At 36.5% G+C, this 19,457-nt stretch overlaps 1 protein-coding gene across 1 annotated transcript in view; it reads right to left on the bottom strand.

The window, feature by feature from the left end:
• The window catches only part of MAMDC2 (MAM domain containing 2), a 125,099-nt gene that overhangs the window by 21,845 nt on the left and 83,797 nt on the right, over positions 1-19,457 (bottom strand). Inside the window, exons 9-11 of the mRNA XM_039838399.1 lie at positions 17,281-17,546; positions 2,255-2,348; positions 391-543 (exon numbers count right to left, since the gene is read on the bottom strand). Coding sequence (XP_039694333.1) covers positions 391-543; positions 2,255-2,348; positions 17,281-17,546 — 513 coding nt within the window. The remainder of the gene's footprint in view (positions 1-390; positions 544-2,254; positions 2,349-17,280; positions 17,547-19,457) is intronic.

Raw genomic sequence — 19,457 nt, 5'->3', positions numbered from 1 at the left:
ATGGAGTCAAACGTGCAAGTCTCCTCCTCTCTCTGCAAGTACATTTTTTCTACTAGGCCTCAGCCTTGGCTCCAGTTTAGATCACCATTTTTTTCTTTTTTACTTTTGTCACTCTCTCTTTTTTTTAAGCCTACTCCTAATTAAATTATCTTTGTGTGCATATCTTTGTAAGCCCTTTTAAATAAATCCTCTTTACAGCAAGATACATAAGCATCATAGTAAATGGAATTTAAATGCACATATTGAATTATCTATCCCATGTGTATAGAATCACATGTGTAGTACATTCTAGACATAAGACATAAACTCGCACATTTCAAAATGCAGGAACTCCCCCTAGAATGCTATTTCAGGCTTCCTTAGGAAACAGCACCATGTGGCATAACTCACCTACCCCAGTAGTGTGATCTCCCTTTGGCCCTGTGTAGGAGGTGGGAGTTTCTCCCCTTCTCCTGTGCCAGCTGCTCCGGTTTCTTTTCTCCTGAGTAAATGCACATTCATCTTGTTCAAAATTACACTCTCCAGGGGTAGGTCGAAGTTTCTCTGCAAGGAAAAGCAAGTGTTGCATCACTGAGGCACTTTCCATGGCTTGCTGACAGCCCACTCTGCATGTATGAGTGTCGTCTGGCTGTATGTCATGTGTATGGAGAGGCAGCTCCACAAATGGCAGCCTACTGACACCAAGCTCTGGACTCCACCATGGGTCCTGCCATAGGGGCAGGAAACAACCTGAAATCTAGATCTAAAAGCATTGGGATACTTTGAGAAAGAAATGCTATCTAACTTGTGAATTTATTTATGTGAATGAGCTCACAAAGCTCTAAAAATTGGCAGTTACTGCTTTTGTGGAAATATGGGAAATAATAAAATGCATAATGCAGGAGCTTTCTTCAGAAATCCAAGAAAAGTGAAGGGAGTCCTCAGAACAACTCCTCTGCAGGAGAGGAAAAATGAGAGAGAACTAAATGTGCATCTGGAGACATAGCTTAATTTGTATGGAGCAGATTACTCATTTTTTCTGTGCATTGGCATTTTTATCTATAATGTGGGGATATTAATGATATCCACCTCATGGGGTTGTGAGGATTAAATGAGATGATGTATGCAAAGTATTTAGAACATTAAAGTATTATGAAGTTCTCAATAAACATAAGCTAATAAATATTAAAACTTGGTTGGTGTTATGCTACGTGGAGCTGTATTTTCCATTTCCAAAACCAAGTTTTATGTCTTTGGATGCTATCTTCAATAACTTTAATAATTATTGTTATTAGAATGGTGCCACCTCTCAACTTACTGGAGACTTCTCCTTTGGTTGAACTTAGCTGTACCTCCTACATCCAGATTCTGAGCAAATTTCTCTAATAAATAGGCTGTGTTTTATATCTTGCATGATAATTATTTTACTTCATTTTATTTTACATACAGTACAAGCTAATGAAGCTTCATTCCTTTTTCTACACCTTGAGTGTAGAGATTTTTATCTTGTTCTTTGTTTTGTCCTCACAGTAACTCACAAATCAAGGGACTAAAAACAAATTGTCTTTTAATTAAACAAACATGGATATCATTCTCTAGTGGCAGAATGCTACCACAATTTGCAAGTTTATTAAAGAAATGGATACCCCATGATTTAGGAAACAGTGGTAATTAGTAGATACAGAGCAATGATCTGTGTTGAGGTATCCACCATTTTCTCATTGCATGGAATGTCCAACACATAGCCACCATTTTTATTTTATCACTGTCATCAATGCTTGGCCCACAGTCCCATTGCCATTTAATTCACTTAGCAATTATTTATTTTATTATCATTTTTAAATTATATGTTTAGTAAAGTATCTGTGTAATAACATTTTCATCAATATTGCTTTAAAATCTGCATTCATGTAAGATAACAATAAAAATAGCAATAGTAATTATGATAAGATGTATTTATTTTAAAAGCACTATTTTGTGCTAGTTCCTATGCTAGGAAATTTTTATGTATTATCCCCAATATTTAGGTAGGTATTACTACCTCTCTTACAGATGAGGATATAGGGGTCAAGTTATATGTACAAAATCACACACTGAATTTGAGTTATTTCTAAATTCCAAGGCCTACTACACAGCTTTGTTGAAAGGCACTTCTGGCAAGAAAACCAAAGGGTAGACTGGCACAGATCAAATGTGTATAGTATGTTCTATAGAAATGGTAAATGTCATGTATAGGCCAGGGAACCAAAGAGAGATGAAATAATGGCCATCTTACCTGGAGACCAGCAGCTTCCCAATTCCACTGTAATGTCATCCAGGGCTACAAGACCACAGTCCCAAAAACTTTTGCACAGGCTCATGAAAACCACCTGCAATTCAGAAAAATAAAACTATGAGTTCTGTTAACTGAAAATGGGAAGCTCTTACAACCTGGGATTTACTTAGCACAATAGGTGTATATAAACAAATGATGGACACCTCTTCATTGTCCATGTGAACAACAGATTACAGTGGTATCAGTAATGAGTAACCATTTATATACGACCTTGGAATTACATCTTTTATTTTTTAAAGCAGAGTTAAGCTATAATGATATATTGTGTATATCAATGGTGAATTAATTTGTGTTCTTTAAAGAATCCAGAGAAGAAAGAAAGAAAGGGGTTACCTGGGTAGCAAAGGAAAACCCATCAGGTTTTAAATATTTTCTCCAGATAACCCCCAAAGTGCATGGTGCAAAGAGTTAATGGTATTCCAAGCATTTTTACAAACATTTCCAGTACAAACACTATTGATTTTTTGGAAATGACTTTCTGGCACTGTGCTTCATTCATATTATGAACAAAGTCCCAGTGATTTACCTTCTGGGGACTTATGTCCCATTTCAAAAAAAAAAAAAAAAACTATGTCCTTGAGATGGTATCACTAATAAAAGTCCCAAACGCAGTTATTTTATCAGACCTTTTTTTTTTTTACTGTTGTATGTGAAGGAAAAACAAACCCATACCGTAAATTACTAAATTCATGTGTAAGAGAGAGAGAAAAGTCTTCGACTTCTATCCATTAGGCAATTTTAAAGTCTACTTTTCATATATAAAATGAGCAAAGAGCACTTTTAAAACATATTAGATTTTCACTGTACTTTGTGGTTTACAAAGCTGCTTCATGTGTATGACCTGTTTAATTAGTACAAGGTCATTCCGTCTATGTTCAATCTCTCAAATACAAATATTAAATAAAGACAAAGGAAGATGTAACAAAAACTAAAACCCAAATTATAAATAATGAAAACATTTCATTTTTTGAGTTCTAATACTCATCATGTTATATCTTCAATTTGTGTAATTACGAGGATCCCTTTGTTCTTTGATGATCAGAGCCATCAGAATATAAAATTTATTTAAAAAGGAATTTTAGAATCATGTGACAGTTTACCAGTATGCAAATATAAAATGTCTTAAGCCAAGATCTTCAGCATAATTATTAATTGTAAGATGTATAATATTTATATTGGATTATATTCATATTGCTTGAAATTATAAAAAGGATAGTTTATGTAATAGTTTATGTATAACTATATAAATTTACAAGGAACAAAATGTGTTGTTTCTTTTAATCTCTGTTAATTTTTTCATCTTTAGAGATTGTAGATTCTAGAAATTATCTGACCATGTAAAATATTTTACTTGAAGAATTTATGACTGGGAACGTATTTCTCATTTGTAAAGCAAAGGTCTGTGCCATCAGCCCTGAACGCAGTTATATTTTATTAGCAATTTTTATTGTTATATATGTGGTAGTGAAATGATTCACCATGTAAATCATTATCTGAATAAGACTCAGACATTTGGAGTGTAAATGTATTCTAAAGAGAAGAAACATTAACATTTCATATATTTTTTACAGCATTATTTTGTAATGACCATAAAACTAAACAAATGAAACAACTCCAAAAATAGAGGAAATAAATAAACTGTGTTACCACAATGTAAGAAATAGGCAGTCATTAGCTCTGATAGCTTGTAAATATTATTTAGTAGTGCAGAAAGATATTCCTCTCATAATGTTAAGTGAAAAAAAAGCTGGTTGTAATAAATAAAATAAGATAAATTATATCTATTTCATCTAAAAGTACATTTTAAAACACCTTGAAAATTTGCCAAATTTATAACAATTATGTTAGGCTCATGAAATTAGGGGTATTAAAGAGAATTTCCTTTTGTTTTCTATACAGTCTATAATTTTGTTATATTTATAATTTTTTTAAAAAAGAAAGGAATCAGGATATCTATAATTAATATGTAAGATAATGAGTTTGTGTTTTCTAGATTGGCATTGTTTATTATGATAGCCACTAGGACATGTGGCTATTGAACTTAAAATTAAATATTCATTTCTTCAGTCACACTAGTCTCATTTCAAGTGCTCAGTAGCCACATAGAGCTAGTGGCCAACTGGAATGGACACAGCTGATACAATACCATTTTCTCGATGCAGAAAGTTTCATTGGATAGAACTTCCTGGCTCCTTTTGGACATTCCAAACAATCTGTGAACTGCCACAGTGGGTTATGTGAAATGTTAAAGATGTTCCAGAAACTGTTAGCCACTACGTTGTTCCTATCTTAGAACTCTTTCTACATGTAGAGTACTAGTCAGACCACATGATGTCTGTCTGATAAAAGATCCACACAGTCAGTCAGCTACAGACTAGATTCAAACTGTTGGCCTCAAACCTCGAATCTATTTGGCAGGTGTCTATCAGAAGTCCAGCACACAAAAGAATCACAAAAAGATCAGTTTGTTTAATCTAACACATGGGATTTTCTACCCTGCTATTCATAATGCTGATAATGTCGGCTCCTGTGCTTGTTACACCATCTTACATTGTGAGGGCTACTTGAGGTGGAGAGGTTACTTTAGGGTAGCTGGTGACAGAACAAGCCGATGATGATGCCTGGTTGACACAGGACAAAAGGAAAGGCAAACATCTTGGTCTTTTCTTAAGAACTCTGTCCCTGGGTCCAGTAAAGAATGTGACAAGGATGGAATTGGCCAGTCTAAATTCTTGAGGGTTATCCTCTTGTTTATTTATAGATCTTTTTTTTTTTTTTAATGTTTACTTCATTTTAGGTCATATTTCAAAAAAGTGGGGTATCTCTAAAGACTGGGGGGGAAAATCTTAGGCAACTTGAATGTATATTAATATCTATTTGAGAGGGGAGAGGAAGAGGGACAAAGTAAAATGATAAACCGTACATGGGTATTCCTGATTTTATGCAAATCTCTTAAAAGTTAGTGGCAAATTAAATTTGTGTAAATCGATTTGTTTCAGTGTACTAAAGGTTCCAGTTTTTAGGTACTGGTGATAGTTTACCACTTTTATTTTGATAGAGAATATTCATTGTTGAAGAAACTTACCTAGACTAACTTTGGAAATACAAATAGGCAGGGAATGGAGAGCTATATACACATACCTGCAAACAAATAATTTTAAGTATAGTCAAGTAAGCATCAACATTATTGCTTAACTTACTTTTTATCATTCTAAAAGTAGACATCATACATGCTCATTTGTCTATAGCAGGGTCTTCCAACCTCAGCACTATTGATATTTTGGGCCAGATAATTCTTTGTTGTGGGAGACACCCTTATGCACTGTAGGAAGTTTAAGCACTGTGGTCTCTGCCCACTAGATACCAATATCATACACAAGTCATGACAATCAATAATGTCTTTCCTCCAGATATTGCAAAATCTGGAGGCGGGGGGCGGGGGAGGAGCAAAATTTCCTCTAGCCGAGAACCAGTGGTCAAGGGTGGTAGAAAACAGCTGTGCAGGTTATGAAACTCCACTTACTAAATTCCTATTCTGTGCCACCCCTGTGGTGGGCACTCTCAGATCTGTTACCTCATTTCTGGATTCACTGTCAATTTCAACCTATTTATTCTCCCCAGTCAGAACAGGACGGTTGTTCCTGTTTTAAAGGACTGGACTGAATTAGTTTTCTCTTCCTCTGCACATGACTGGGTGGTGGTTCTAATAAACAATAAAATATCCTAAAGCCCTGGAAATGAAAGGCAAAGAAGCAAAACATGCAAGGGAGATGCACTACCACTCGAACTGAATAATCATCCCTGAGATTATCAGGGCATTTACTGCTCCAATTTCCTGCTTCAGAAAACTCAACATTGTTGAAAGGCAATAGAATCTCTTGTTTGTTTTCATCTTTCTCCCTCTCAAAAAAAAATTATCTACTCCCTCAAAACAACATAATGACGGGTAGCAGCAGATCCTAAAAGGTAACTGAGCAAACTTTGCTCAGAGCATACAATTTTAATTCTCTTCTAACAAGAGAAGCATTGGAGTTGAGAGAGAGTCTGCATAGAAACCCAACTACACGGCTGTATTAGTCAGAGGGGCTAGATTGCCCCAAGACCTGTAAAAGTCCACGAAAGTTCCCAGTTAAAGCATCTAGGAAAGAAAAAGCAGAGAAACATATATGCCAGGAACTTATTTTTCCAAACCAGTTCAGTTGGATTTTTTTTTTTTAATTAGAGTTACTGATTTTAATTTTATGAAGTCTCATAGTTTAAGGACTTCTCAACACATCGAATAGGATTTTGCTGAGGGAAGAAGGAAATCAAGCTTTTGCAGGGAGTTGTGGAATACACAACCACAAAATTTTGTTGTGCAGTTAAAAAAGACTGTCTGCATTAAAGAACTAAACACTGGCTATATTAATTGGTTTTTCACTGTCTTTTTTTTTTTTTTTCAAACTCTCTTTTAAGTAGTTTCCATAGCCTGCTGACAGACACAGTTTTGTTGTTCACACCAGCTACTTTACAACTGAAAAGCTCCAGTTAGGCCTATAATTAGTATGTGAATGATAGTTTCCAGAAATTACCTTCTGTCTTCACACAGGAACACTTCAATCCTATGCCAACAATACCATAAATTACCCATGTTCACAAAACTCACCCAGGTAGGCTCCTGTTATAAGGGGTGGACCTCAACAATTTACCAGAGGGTCGATTCTGGGTTAAATTTAACTTTTCTTCTGATGAGGTTAAAATCCTTTGAAATCATTTACACAGATAAATTTGGATATGGCAACTACAGAGTAGGTGAAATAATTATTCACAAAATTACTATAATCCAGTCAGTGAAATTTCAGAGCCTTTCATTAAGATGCTATTGACACCATTGCAGGATATGCTATATAATGAAATTGCATTCATTTAACTGTTTAACAAAAGTTGTAATAGAATTTTAAAAATGCAAAAACACAAAGTAAAACAAAACAAAATTTCCAATATTAAGACACTGAGCTAAAGGGTCAAGATTTTCACAAATCCCTAAAGACAGGTCAAGTGGAACTTAATCTAGAAAAATGAGTATGAGAATTTAGCATTTTTAGAGTCACAGCCATGTTTTGGGAAATAGTTGCTAAATTGTAACACCATGTCTCCTGCAGATACTATATTTAGTCTTCAGATCAAACAAAAGATGGAATGACAATCTTTTTAAATAAGTCTTTAGCTGATTAATACTTTTTTTTTCCTTAAAAGATCCATCTGTTTTGTTTTTTCTCTTTTTAAAGTATCATCTGATTTAATTCAACTTTTGGCTTTGACAAACAACAAAGATTGAGCAACTTCCAGCTTCTCTGAGCATGAGTCTTTCTGCTCATAGGAGCCTTGCATTCTGGGGTAGAGGGCATGCTGTGATAGAATTGCAGATCCACAGGCAGTTTTTCATTGCTGTTTTGTTGATTAATATCTAGATTAGTATTTAGTTACTATCCAGATCTTGCAACTCATTGATTTTAGAAATATACATTAGTTTTAGATTTTTTGGTCACTATGAAAGGAGGGCAGATTCTAGAAGAAATCTCAGAATCAGTCATTTTTTTAAAAAATGAGGAATGAGGAAAAGGCCCAGAGACATTGTGCTCAAGGTCACACAACAGCCAGCTGTGTGTCTAGACATGAAATATCACACTCTGAATCTCTGATGAAGCATATTTCATTATACCAAACTACTCATTTTCTCCTTTGCTTTAGGTATTTCAAAATATGATTCTGAAAGGCATGAAACTCCCCAATGAAGAGCAGTGGACCATACATTTCTTCGATCTGTGTTTACAACCAGTTTTCTATCTTTTTGCCTTATGTCTGTTTATAAAGAGTTTTGGTCACCTGACACCAGAACCTGAATCTTACATAGATCATGGCTGAATTTCAGGACTAGTAAATGCTGAAACCTCTCCTCTCAGTCAGTAATCTCTCCTCCCCATAGCAAGTGTCCCCTCACCTCAGTGATGTCCTTCTCTCTGTTAGCTGATTATCTTACCTCCCACTCCACACTGAAAATTTAGGCCCATAGGAAAGGTCCCCACATTCATACCTACAATTTTATCTGCAATTGCACCCATTTTCACTGCCTTTCCTTTCTTTTTGGGAGAAAGGTCTGTCTGACTGCCAAATTTGTGCTCTTCTCATTGTGAGACACAGATACATAAGCCTACACAATTAATATCGAGGATCGTAATGGAAAATAAATGTGAAAAGCCTCTGAAAAAAATTAGCATTAAACAAAGATAAGATAATATCTTTTTTAGTGTTTTAAGAGTCTAATTCTACACCCTAATAATGAGAACATTATTATGCATAAAATCCCATAAACCTTTCATCATCACTGAAGGAAATTAAATGTGAATGCGTTCCTTCCTAGTTTTCATACACTCTCCACAGGAGGCAGCTGACCTGAGAAAAACAATGTTGGGTGTACATACAGGGTGGTTTATCTCTGGCCCACCTCCCTTAGGGAAGATCCCTGGCCAAATACTTTCCTGACCAATGTAATGTAACATAATGTAATGTACTGTAATAACCAATTTAATTGTCAAGTCCAAGGATGGACATCATAATATAGAGCTATTGTTGTGGTTCATTTGGATGGAGATATAAAAATGTCAGTCATCCCAGAAGATATGGGAGAATGTATCAATAAATAGCAGAAAAAGAAGAATCTAGGTCCTAGTCTTGACTCTCAAGGGTTCACCCCTGCTCTGGATGAGTTTCTCCTGGGTCAGGAAAAGACAGCAGATATGTTAGCAGTGAACTACTAATACCCAAACAGGAATATTGACTTTTCTCTACTCATGTCTGAGACAAAGAGACACTTATTGGCCTTATTTTCATTGATTCCCAAAGGAAAGTGTAGATCCTTGACTTGATGAAGAGCTGTGGCTAAAGCTTACCTAACATGAAACTCTTTTTAGCTATGTCACAACTTATTTAACCAACACTTACTGATAGATAACTGGGCAGTTTCCAATTGCTTAATATTGCAAATATTGCTGTGATGAATATTGGTAGCTAAATCTTTGTGCAAAACCAGGATTGTTTTCTTATGATAAACCCCAGAAGTACAATTGTTATGCCAAAAAGCATGCATGTTTGGGGGCTTTCTTTTTGGTACATGTAATTGAATTGTCATTCAGAAATATTATATCAGTTTCCCTCATACTAAAGATTATGTGAATCCTTATTCCCTTGCATCCTCACCTCTCCAGGGTAGTGGTTTATATCTATAAAATATATATTATATAAATTTAAATATTCACATATAACTCACATATGTACATATACATATATTATATATATGCATTTTTTTGGTCCAAAGTGAAAGATTTATTAATTGATAAACAGAATACAGTATACAGTATGATATAAAATCACACTCTAGAGTATTATATCTTAAAATACTTTTATTCGTTTGACAGGCAAAAGTGCTATTTTGTTATTTTTTAATTTTTTGATTATAAATGAGGTTAAATATGCTTGTACCCTTATTTTCTAGTAGTACTTTTTCCTGATTTGCCTAATATATGTAAATATTACCCACTTTCCTATTGTTTAGTTTACCTTTTGCTTATTGATTTATTAGAGTAAATTTATATATTAATTGTATTAAGTTTGTCATATGTGTTGCAAACTTTTTTTCTGGCTTGACATTTGCCTTTCAGATATGTTTAGTAGGCAATCCTTATTTGGAGAATGAAATTATGGGAGAAGCAAAAGTCTTGGTTTGAAGATTGAGATGAAATAGGTAGGCCACAAATAGTAATGCATCCTTGAGCATTTTTTAGTTACATGTGTAACCTGACACTGAACAGAAAATAGAAGCTCATGCCCATCAGTGGTTTTATGGGAGAAGCCATAGGGAGATAGCTTGTGGACTGTAGAGAGACCTCTACTAGAGGTAGATGTTGAAAAAAATAAAGCAGAAAACAATCAGAGAAAATCCTACAAGAGAAGAAGAAAAAGATAGGAATATTTATGTAAAAGAAAATAAGGTATTTTTCCCTGAGGGAAAGTGGAGAATATTAATGTGTGAATTGTCAATGTTCAAGTAAGTGACTTAAGCTTATAGTTACCTGGTCTATGCACTCAGAAATACTTATCTGGTTTATGAGCTCAGAAAACCAGAGGATCCCTAGAGAATCTCAATGTGAATATCAAAAAAACAATGATGCTCCATCCGAAAACCCTGGAAAAAGAATCCCTAAAAATGCAGCCATTTTAAGGCTGTGACATAGTCACAAGATGAGGAATTTGGAAGTGTGGTAGGAGGTAGTGTTTTCAGGTTCATAAACCACCATTGGAATAAATGTTTGCTTAACTAAGCTTATTAATAAAACTATAGGGAAAGAATGCCAATCCTGTCTTGTTGGGTATGTCTATAGTGCTGCGAAGACAAATGTGGTAATCCAGCAATATTCCATGAATTAATTCCTCTGGAAAGTCATGAAAGAATGCACTGACATAAACACTACACGAGTGCAGGCTGTGTGTTAACAACTACCAGTTGTGCTAATCAGTCTTTCCAGCCATTTCCCCATAAACTAACATAAGCTGACATGCAGAATTCCTCAACAAATACCTGAAGGGAAATGAAAAAGAACGAAAACCAAAGTATCTCAATCCTGCCTTACTCATGTTTAAAGAAATTTAGAAACCCTGGACTGACAGTAGATACTGAGTGTAACTTGAAAAACTCAAGAGTAGGCTCCTTTTCCATACTTAGCCTTTCCATTCGATTTCACATTAAAACTTATTCCACTTAGTGTAATTTTCCATGCTCTGTGTATGAAACTACCCTAATCTATTCTGTAGTGCGTTGACTACCTGGTCAGTAATTACTGATCTTGCTATTTCTACTTTGCACTCAGTTGCCCTGCTTTAATTATACTGGGGCATTAGTATCCTTCAGCAGCCCTTTCCCAGTCTTCGCAGACATCATGAAATGTGAAAAGTTTATCTCCTCTCATGTATCTTGTATATACATTGGTTCCTTAATCCCTTTATAGCCAGATATCTGTTATTAAACAGCCACCTATTTATAAATCTCTCCAGAAACTTACTAGACTTTCACTTCTATTTGATGAACCTCTAAGTACTGCCTTTGAAATTTCAGAATCCTAGATATTTTACATCTAGTTGCATTTTCATAATTAAAGGGCAAGGTTAAAAGGAAGATTTTTAAAAGCAGAAATCCAAGTCATCATAGACTTATATTTTGTTGATTTTTCTTTCTTTCTCTTTTCTTTTCTTTCTTTTTTTTTTTGGCTAAAAGGAGATTATTCTAAGAGGAAATAAACAGAAAAAGCTATCCACAGGACAGTGCTGCATAATATTAAAAGACAGTTCCTGATATTAGAGTGCCTGAAAATATAATAGGAAGAAGAAGAGATTTAGCAGTTATCTTAAAACAGGTTCTTATTTCATAGAGAGGTGACATATGTTCTGATCTACATATTTAATGCAGGAGTCAAGACTTCAAGCCATGTCTTTCTATTCTACACATAGAACCTTTTCTTATGCAAATCTCATTCTAACAAGTAAAACACAAGTTAATGACTTACAAAAGATTCAGAGAAAGGGGCACTTGAGATGGACTTTGAGAGAAGGATAGGATCTTCTCAGGCATGTTGATTCCTGCAGCAAGATCAATGGGATAAACTCTTTGAAGGAGCATTGGGCAAGGAAGCAGAGGTCAGAAGGTGAGGATTTGAGGAATGAGAAACTGCACTGGAGCATAGACAGTCAATGAAGATTCATTTTTCAAGTTTGAAGACTACAGGAATAGGATAGAGTGGCAGCTTAAATGAGCACAAAGGTAAAAGGAAGGTTTGTTGTTCATTCGTGTGTGACCACCATAAGGTGACAGTGTGCAAAGGACTAAAGAAGACTGAAGAAAAGGGGGAATAATTTATGAAATAGTTTGCAGAGGAGGAAGGAAGTTGAGATCAAATGTATAGATGGATGAGTTGATTTTGACTAAGAACAAAGATAATCCTACTTCCTTTGTCAGATTCATCAGGAGACAGAGAGGCAAGTAAGGGAGGATTTAGAAAGGAACAGAATTGAAGGAGCATGTGTTGAATGCCTTCATACTTTTGAGAGATGAACCCATGAGGTCATATCCTAAGAATGAGGCAGGGAGAATTATGTTGGAAACTTGTGAGTGAGGATGGATCTGAACATCTGGGTGGGGTATGAGAAGGGAAATCAATCAGAGATGAATAAAAAGGCTTTCCCAGCAGCATGAAGGAAACAGAAGAGATCAGTCTGATTTTCTCCAGCTGTACTGAGAAACACAGGTAAAAGAAGATGAAATGAGCTGCTGAGGGTTCTCAGGGGTTAAGCAGACCAGGCTGGAAGAAGCCAGAAGGAAATGGATGTAGGGAGAGTGTGATGCAGAAGTGAGCACATCCCTGACCACGAGTGCAGAATAGAGGCTGGAAAAGCTGTGTTGGGGGACAGGGAAAGGATCAGAAAAATTCATCAGTCTTTGGGTATAGGAAAATGGCACGATGTAAGGATGGGAAGTTTTTTCAAAAGAAGAATCACAATTTGGGTTTTAAGTATCATCATAAAAAGCCCCAAACCAGACTTGGCATATATGTTGTCTATGTGTATCCTTAGGATATTCTTGCTTTTAAGTGTTCACACTGAACTTTCTTGCAGAACAAACTGCTCAGGTGCTGAGCCATAAGGGATTATGGTTTATATAACCCAAAGGTAGAAACATTTAATCTTCCTTCTTCCTTGAATGGATTGATGTTATCCTTCCTTGCCATTAACACATATTCATTGATAGTTCAGTTCTCTTCTTTAACTATTTATTGAGCCCCCACTTTATTTCAGAAATTATGTTCGCATTAGAAACACAAAAATAAATAAGATCTCTGGATCTCTGCTCTCTAGAAAGAAGCTTACAGTCTGGTTAATGCAGACAGGCAGACAAGTAGACAACTTCAATATAATGCATTAAATGCTATGATAGTAGAATGATGCTAAAAGGGGCTACATAAGACAGGGTTCTGTGTCAGGTACTTTGAGGGAACTGCCATCTTAAACAGGATTCTTTAATATAGAAGTTACCAGAGTTTCTAATATGTTACTGTGCATTGTGAATCCTTATGTGTGTATACAGAAGAATAGATATATAATATACAAAATTTTCCCCAACTCATTTGACCACAGGACCCTTTTTCAATGAAACAACTCAAAAACTTTGTGCTCTATGGGACATACCTTAAAAAGTGCTGACATAAGATGCTTGCTGAGTAAAAAAAAAATGTATTTAGATTTTTTCAGATTGGCCATATGGGAGTTTTCTCCAAATCCATAAATGACTTTTGAAACTTGCTTTTTTTAATTCTCTGAGTAAATATGTAGGCTTAGAAGAGTACACCATGAAGATTTTAGTGACTGCTGAGCTGATCATTAAGCCAGATCAGATGGAACAGAATGCTTGGTCATTCTCTCATTTATGGGCCATTTAACATTTTTTTCCAAAAGAAATATTTAATGAACACAATATTGAGTTTTTCTCAGTGCTTCAAATTAACAGATCACTTAAAGATCTTTGTTAAAGGGAAAACTAGCTTCAGGCCAGGAGATATTGCAGGACCTAATACACCCGCTACAACCACCAAGCATAATGTTAAACTAAGGACTTAAATACATGAACGTTAGTGTTTGTGCTCCATCATGGGATTTCTGACGACTCTCTAGTCTCTCCTGACATTTGGCTTCTAATGAAAAGCATTTTGGAGTGAGTCGTTGTCTCTCCTTATTATCCTCTCTAGTGTACTAAAGTCTCAAGGTAATTTGATTACCTGCTTTCCATTTAGTAATGTGCTGGGGAAAAACAGATCAAGAAAACCATTTCATGATTCTTGCCCTTTCCCAATGTTTCTAAAACACTGAAAATTTATTTTAGGCTGTTCATGATTGAGTAGAGGCAGCCATCTCATTAAGAAAGTTTAGTATTATTAAAATAAAGAGCTAACTCTGACTTTTTTTTAATATAGAATACTTCACAGCAAAAATCAAGGTGTAGAAATATCCACATACTAAAGAGATGTTGCCTTAAAACTTTATGAGCGTGCACTCTCTCTCTCTTTTTCTCTCCCTCTCTTTTTCTTTCTCTCTCACTCTCTCCTAAGCTACAGCTAATTAATGCTAACTATGTGCCAAGTATATGCTAAGAGCTTTACCCGATGCCATCTCATCTGATCTTCACCATAATCCTGTGAGGTAGGTACTACTAATATTTTCATTATGTTATGTATTATGATTGCATTGTATTAAATACTATATAATGTATTAGTAATACATTATAATTATCATATTATTATATATAATAATATATAATGTCAATTATATAATATTGTGTTAGTTGTATTAAGGTCCATTACACCTCAATTAAAAAAACTAAGATTGCAAAGCCAGTAATTGGTAGAATTAAGATTTAAAACCAGAAACTCCTATGTCTATGCTTCTGATTTCTGTTTTATATTGTCTCTGAGATGATGAAGAAGAGACCTAGGATGCCAGGGAATCCTAACCTATTCTGGGGAGTGGGACCAGAGAAGGATTCTCTGTGGAAGAGAAATTTAAGCCGTGATTGAATTAAGAAAAGTCTAGGCAGAGGAAACAGGGTGCAATGACCTAAGGTAAGGGAGAACGGAATGTGTTCCAGAAACTGATTGTGCAGTGAGATTAGATTGGAGAGAGCAAGAGGCAAAGCTGGGGAGGGGACCAATGTCAGAGCACGCAGAGCCCTTTCCCTAAGGGCAACAGGAAGCACAGCGTTTCTCTTCCTCCTGTGAACTCCGTTGCCTGGGGAGCACAGATTGGAGGGGAGCAGAGTGGATTGCAGGTGGGGTTGGTTTTTAATTTCAATTTCCAGAATCAACTTCAGACCAATGTTTCTCATCCAAGGATGTTGTGGCACCTCTGGGCCATTTGGAAATGTGTGGAAATAATTTAGGTTTTTGTAGTAATTGTAGACATTAAAACTCCAATAATGTGAGGGGATTGTCCCCCATAATTGTCCCCCATAAAGGCAGAACTGTCCTCCTCCAAATGCCAAGGGGGTTCACACTGGGAAATCCAGCCATTGGCAAGGACAGAAGTCTTCACTTCTGGAACATAAATGTTATAAACCATGACAATGCAAAAGCAGCTGTAAAGCTGAGAGACTTTGAGAAGTGGAGGCGACCAAAGAGGTAGAGGGAAATGTAGGAGTGAAAACTTATTCTTGTTACATAGTGGGGTATTAAGAGATAACATCTAAAGTTCATGGGTCCAAAGATAAATCATTAAGTAGATTAAAGTTACAAAGGGAACTGAGGGAAAAGTAAAAAATAAAAATACAACTAAAAATTGTGAGGAGAGAAAAAAGGAGAATAAATGGTATAAATAAACTATATTCCTTATCTTTCATAGCAGGGAGTCAGCAAATACTGTTAAGTTTACTGAATCAAGAAATGGAGATGGAAGTACAATATTTGGAATTATAGAGGAAACCATCAGAAAATCAAGGAGAAAACCATTAGAAAAAGTTCAGAGGTAGGGAGTGTGACTTTTCATTTTATCCCTTCTGTTTGTATGTTATTTCTAACTGTGTATGTTACATAAGTCAGTGAACTTTAGTTTCCTGCCTTAATGTGTGCTTCTATGGTGGACATCAAATGGCCTCTCACTCTCTGAGGAGCTGGTTTTCTTTAGATGAAACCTGCCAGAACTACAGGCCACCTTCAGACATACGTCCAGAGTTTTGTAGTGTTGAACTCTACCATCTCCTCATAGGCACTGGGGCCAAATCCACGACTAGTTTCTTCCAAGGCTATAAGAACTTTCCTGCCCCAACTGGGTCTCCATCCATTTTTCTTTGAGTGGTTTGGGGAGGAAGTGCGCAGTTGCTGGGAAAGTTAGAGGTCAGCCAAAGAAGAAATGGGCAAATTCTCTGTAGCGCCCATATTTGCTGGAGGCCTTACTGCCATTCCATGGGAGTCAGGTAAGAGCAGGGACTTGCTCTAAAGAAGCAGCAGTTTTCTAAACAACCCAAGTGTTTGTGAGTAGAGGATGTGGGGGGAGAGGGTAGAGTGGGGTGGATGGGGGCAGGAGTTAGAATCCAGCATGGTCTGATCCTTTGTCCTATAAACATCAGCTCAGCAGGGCCTCTATTTGTCACTATTTTTTTATATGGCCATTTGGTAGAACCATTTCTCTATTTTCCTGTGAAGCCCTCCTGTGAGACAGAGAAATTGTATGTTGTTAGTTTCTTGCATATCTGTACCTGAATTTTCTGTCATTAGTGATCTCCTCAGGAGTAGGATTTGAGTGTCATTCGTCTTTATATCCCTTGCCCTGAGCATATACCTAATCTATGCTGGTTGAATAAAGGAATAAATAAATGAATGGATGAATGAATGAACAAATGAAAGCCAAATGAATGAGTGAAATGTTTATTATATCCTCCCCTCCCTTTTAAAACATTAACAAAATGGGGTATGGAGCACGACAAAAATTCCATTAATTTTTGATGCATCCCTGGTTTTGTGTATCTGGTGCAAGTCTGCTTGTGTGTGTGTGTGTGTGTGTGTGTGTGTGTGTGTGTATTATTGAATTGTGGCTTCAAACTAGAGTTTAGCTGTTGAGCTTGGACTGTTTGCATATTCTCTGTCTTTGGACTATTCTCAGAGAACCTAAGAAATAAACAATAAGCAAAGTCCCTAGGTGGCTGTGATTCTGCGACACAGAAAACTGAAAAGAACTGAAGGACACAATTGTGCATGGCTGGGGATAGTGTGGGGGTGAGGCTGTCAGCTTGAACAAAAGAAAATAACACAGCACCAATTGAAAATAGTTAAACAGAAATTCACTAATCCAGTCCAGCAACTGCAAATGAACAAAGAATTGTACTGGTTCTACTGTACCTTGGTAGGCATGGGCTTCTTAAAGGAGATTTCTGCTTGCATCCAAACGCCCCGGGGTGACTCTAGCACAGACCAGACCTTCTCTTGGACCACATGGTTCTCTTCAAATATATAAACGGCTAGGGTGTCACTCATTTTCAAAAACCCGTAGATGGCGTAATAAAAACGTAGACAATACTGTAAGTTTCCTGGCAGGGAGGGACCGTAGAGCCTTCCAATGTAGCCAGGCTGAGATGTAAACTTTGTGTTGGCCAGCACATAATACCCTGCGAACGGGACAAAGCATTCCATGTATTAGCGTTGAAAACTTTAAATAATCTAGCCCAGCTTGTCAAGTGGGAAACTTTGGGTAAAGTAGCAGAATTTGTCAAAAGACAATTTTTTTCACAGACTTTAAATGATAAAGCATTTTGTAATATCTGTGGTTTAATGATAGAATATACCTATGTGACTCCATTACCAATAAATCTCCAGTTCTAACTAAACTTCATAAACATGTATAGATTTCCAACTGCATATGCCCAGATTCTGCTCATCAATTAAAATTTATACTTTTCATGACCGTGGGTCAAGCAGCTGACTTAGACTGAGTACCCAGTACTGAGTCACTGTGAACACAAGGCCCAGAGCAGAGTTTTCTTTCTTATCTCTGCAGTGACCAGTGGAGATGGAGAGACTGATTATAGACGGGCCTGGCAGCCCTGGGGGGAGGAGGGATTTGTGTGCTTGGGCAGAGCTTTGTACTCTCTTGGTCATATGCTAAACTTGCTCCTGAAGAGTATATTTTTAATCACATCAACCAGGTGCTAAAGATCTGTATTCTTCATTTATTTCTTCTAAATAACATAAAGAAAAATAAAATCAAGAACTTCCCCTCCCACCTGCTCCACCAACCCCACGGTTAACTTAAAACAGATCTGTGTACCTTAGAAAGCCTAGGAGGAAAAGAAAAAAATAACACAGTAAGTCCTCACCTGATGTCATCAATAAGTTCTGCAGCTTCAAGTGAACCGACATATAGTGAAACCGATTTTAACATCAGCTAATTAACCTAAATAAGAGTTAAAGTCCTACGACATCTCATCGGCATTATAACGAAACCTCATTGAATGAAAATGTTATTGGAGGGCCTGCTGGGTGTCTCAGTTTTTGTTATATAATTTAGTTTTACCCAATTACTTAACTCATCTGGCAAAAGTTCTTTGTTTTTTTTTTCCCTTGAGTGGTATTATGAACTAAATTGTGTACAACCGCCCCCCGCCCTTCCACCACCAACAACTGCATATGTTGAAGTCCTAAGCCCCCTTGTGACTATATTTGGAGACAGGACCTTTAAGGAGATAATTAAAGTTAAATGAAGTTAAGAGTGGGGACTTAATGCTACAGGATTGGTGTCTTTATAAGAAGAGGAAGAGACACCAAAGAGCTCTCTCTCCACATGCACACACAGAGGAGATGTCACGTGAGAGCATACTGAAAAGGCTCCATCTACAAGCCAGGAAGAAAGGTCTCACAAGTAACCAATCCCTGTGGCACCTTGATCTTGGACTTTCCAGTTTCCAGAACTGTAAGAAAATTTATTTCTTTCATTCAAGTCACCCAGTCTGTGGTATTTTGTTGTCAGCTGGAGCAGACTAATACTCGTGGCCATAAAATAGCCAGAACAATCTTTTTGGAATCTAAATTTAATCCCTCTCTTCCCTACTTTAAATCTTTCAATGGCTTCTCATTTCCTTTAAAATAAAATCTCAAATGCTTACTTTGGTCTGCTACACCCATGATCTATCTCCCTCTCTAACTTTATTTTCCTCTCTTATCCTCCCCATGGTGCAGCCATGCTAACCTTTCAATTCCTTGAAGTGTCCAGCTCTTTCCAAACTCGAAACCTTCATGGATGCTGCTCCCTCTGCCTGGACGGCTCCCACTCTCCCAGATAATACCTACTTCCCTCAGAAGGGGATTCCCTGAATCCTCAACCATTAGGTTCTTTCCTCTATTCTCTCTCAGAACTCAACGTTAATTTTTCTTATAGCACTTATCACAACTGTAATTATGAGTTTATTTTTATATATATTTCTTTATTGTTTATCTTGTCCATTGAAATGACTGTGAGCTAGAGAGGACAGGTTTCAAACCTGACTTATTCATTATTGTATCTCCCAGGAGTTAATCTAGCC

Source organism: Pteropus medius, unplaced genomic scaffold, assembly GCF_902729225.1.
Source record: "Pteropus medius unplaced genomic scaffold, Ma_sr-lr_union100, whole genome shotgun sequence".
Classification (NCBI taxonomy): domain Eukaryota; kingdom Metazoa; phylum Chordata; class Mammalia; order Chiroptera; family Pteropodidae; genus Pteropus; species Pteropus medius.
The sequence above is the reverse complement of the archived record's forward strand: the minus strand, read 5'-3'. Positions and strand labels throughout refer to the sequence as shown.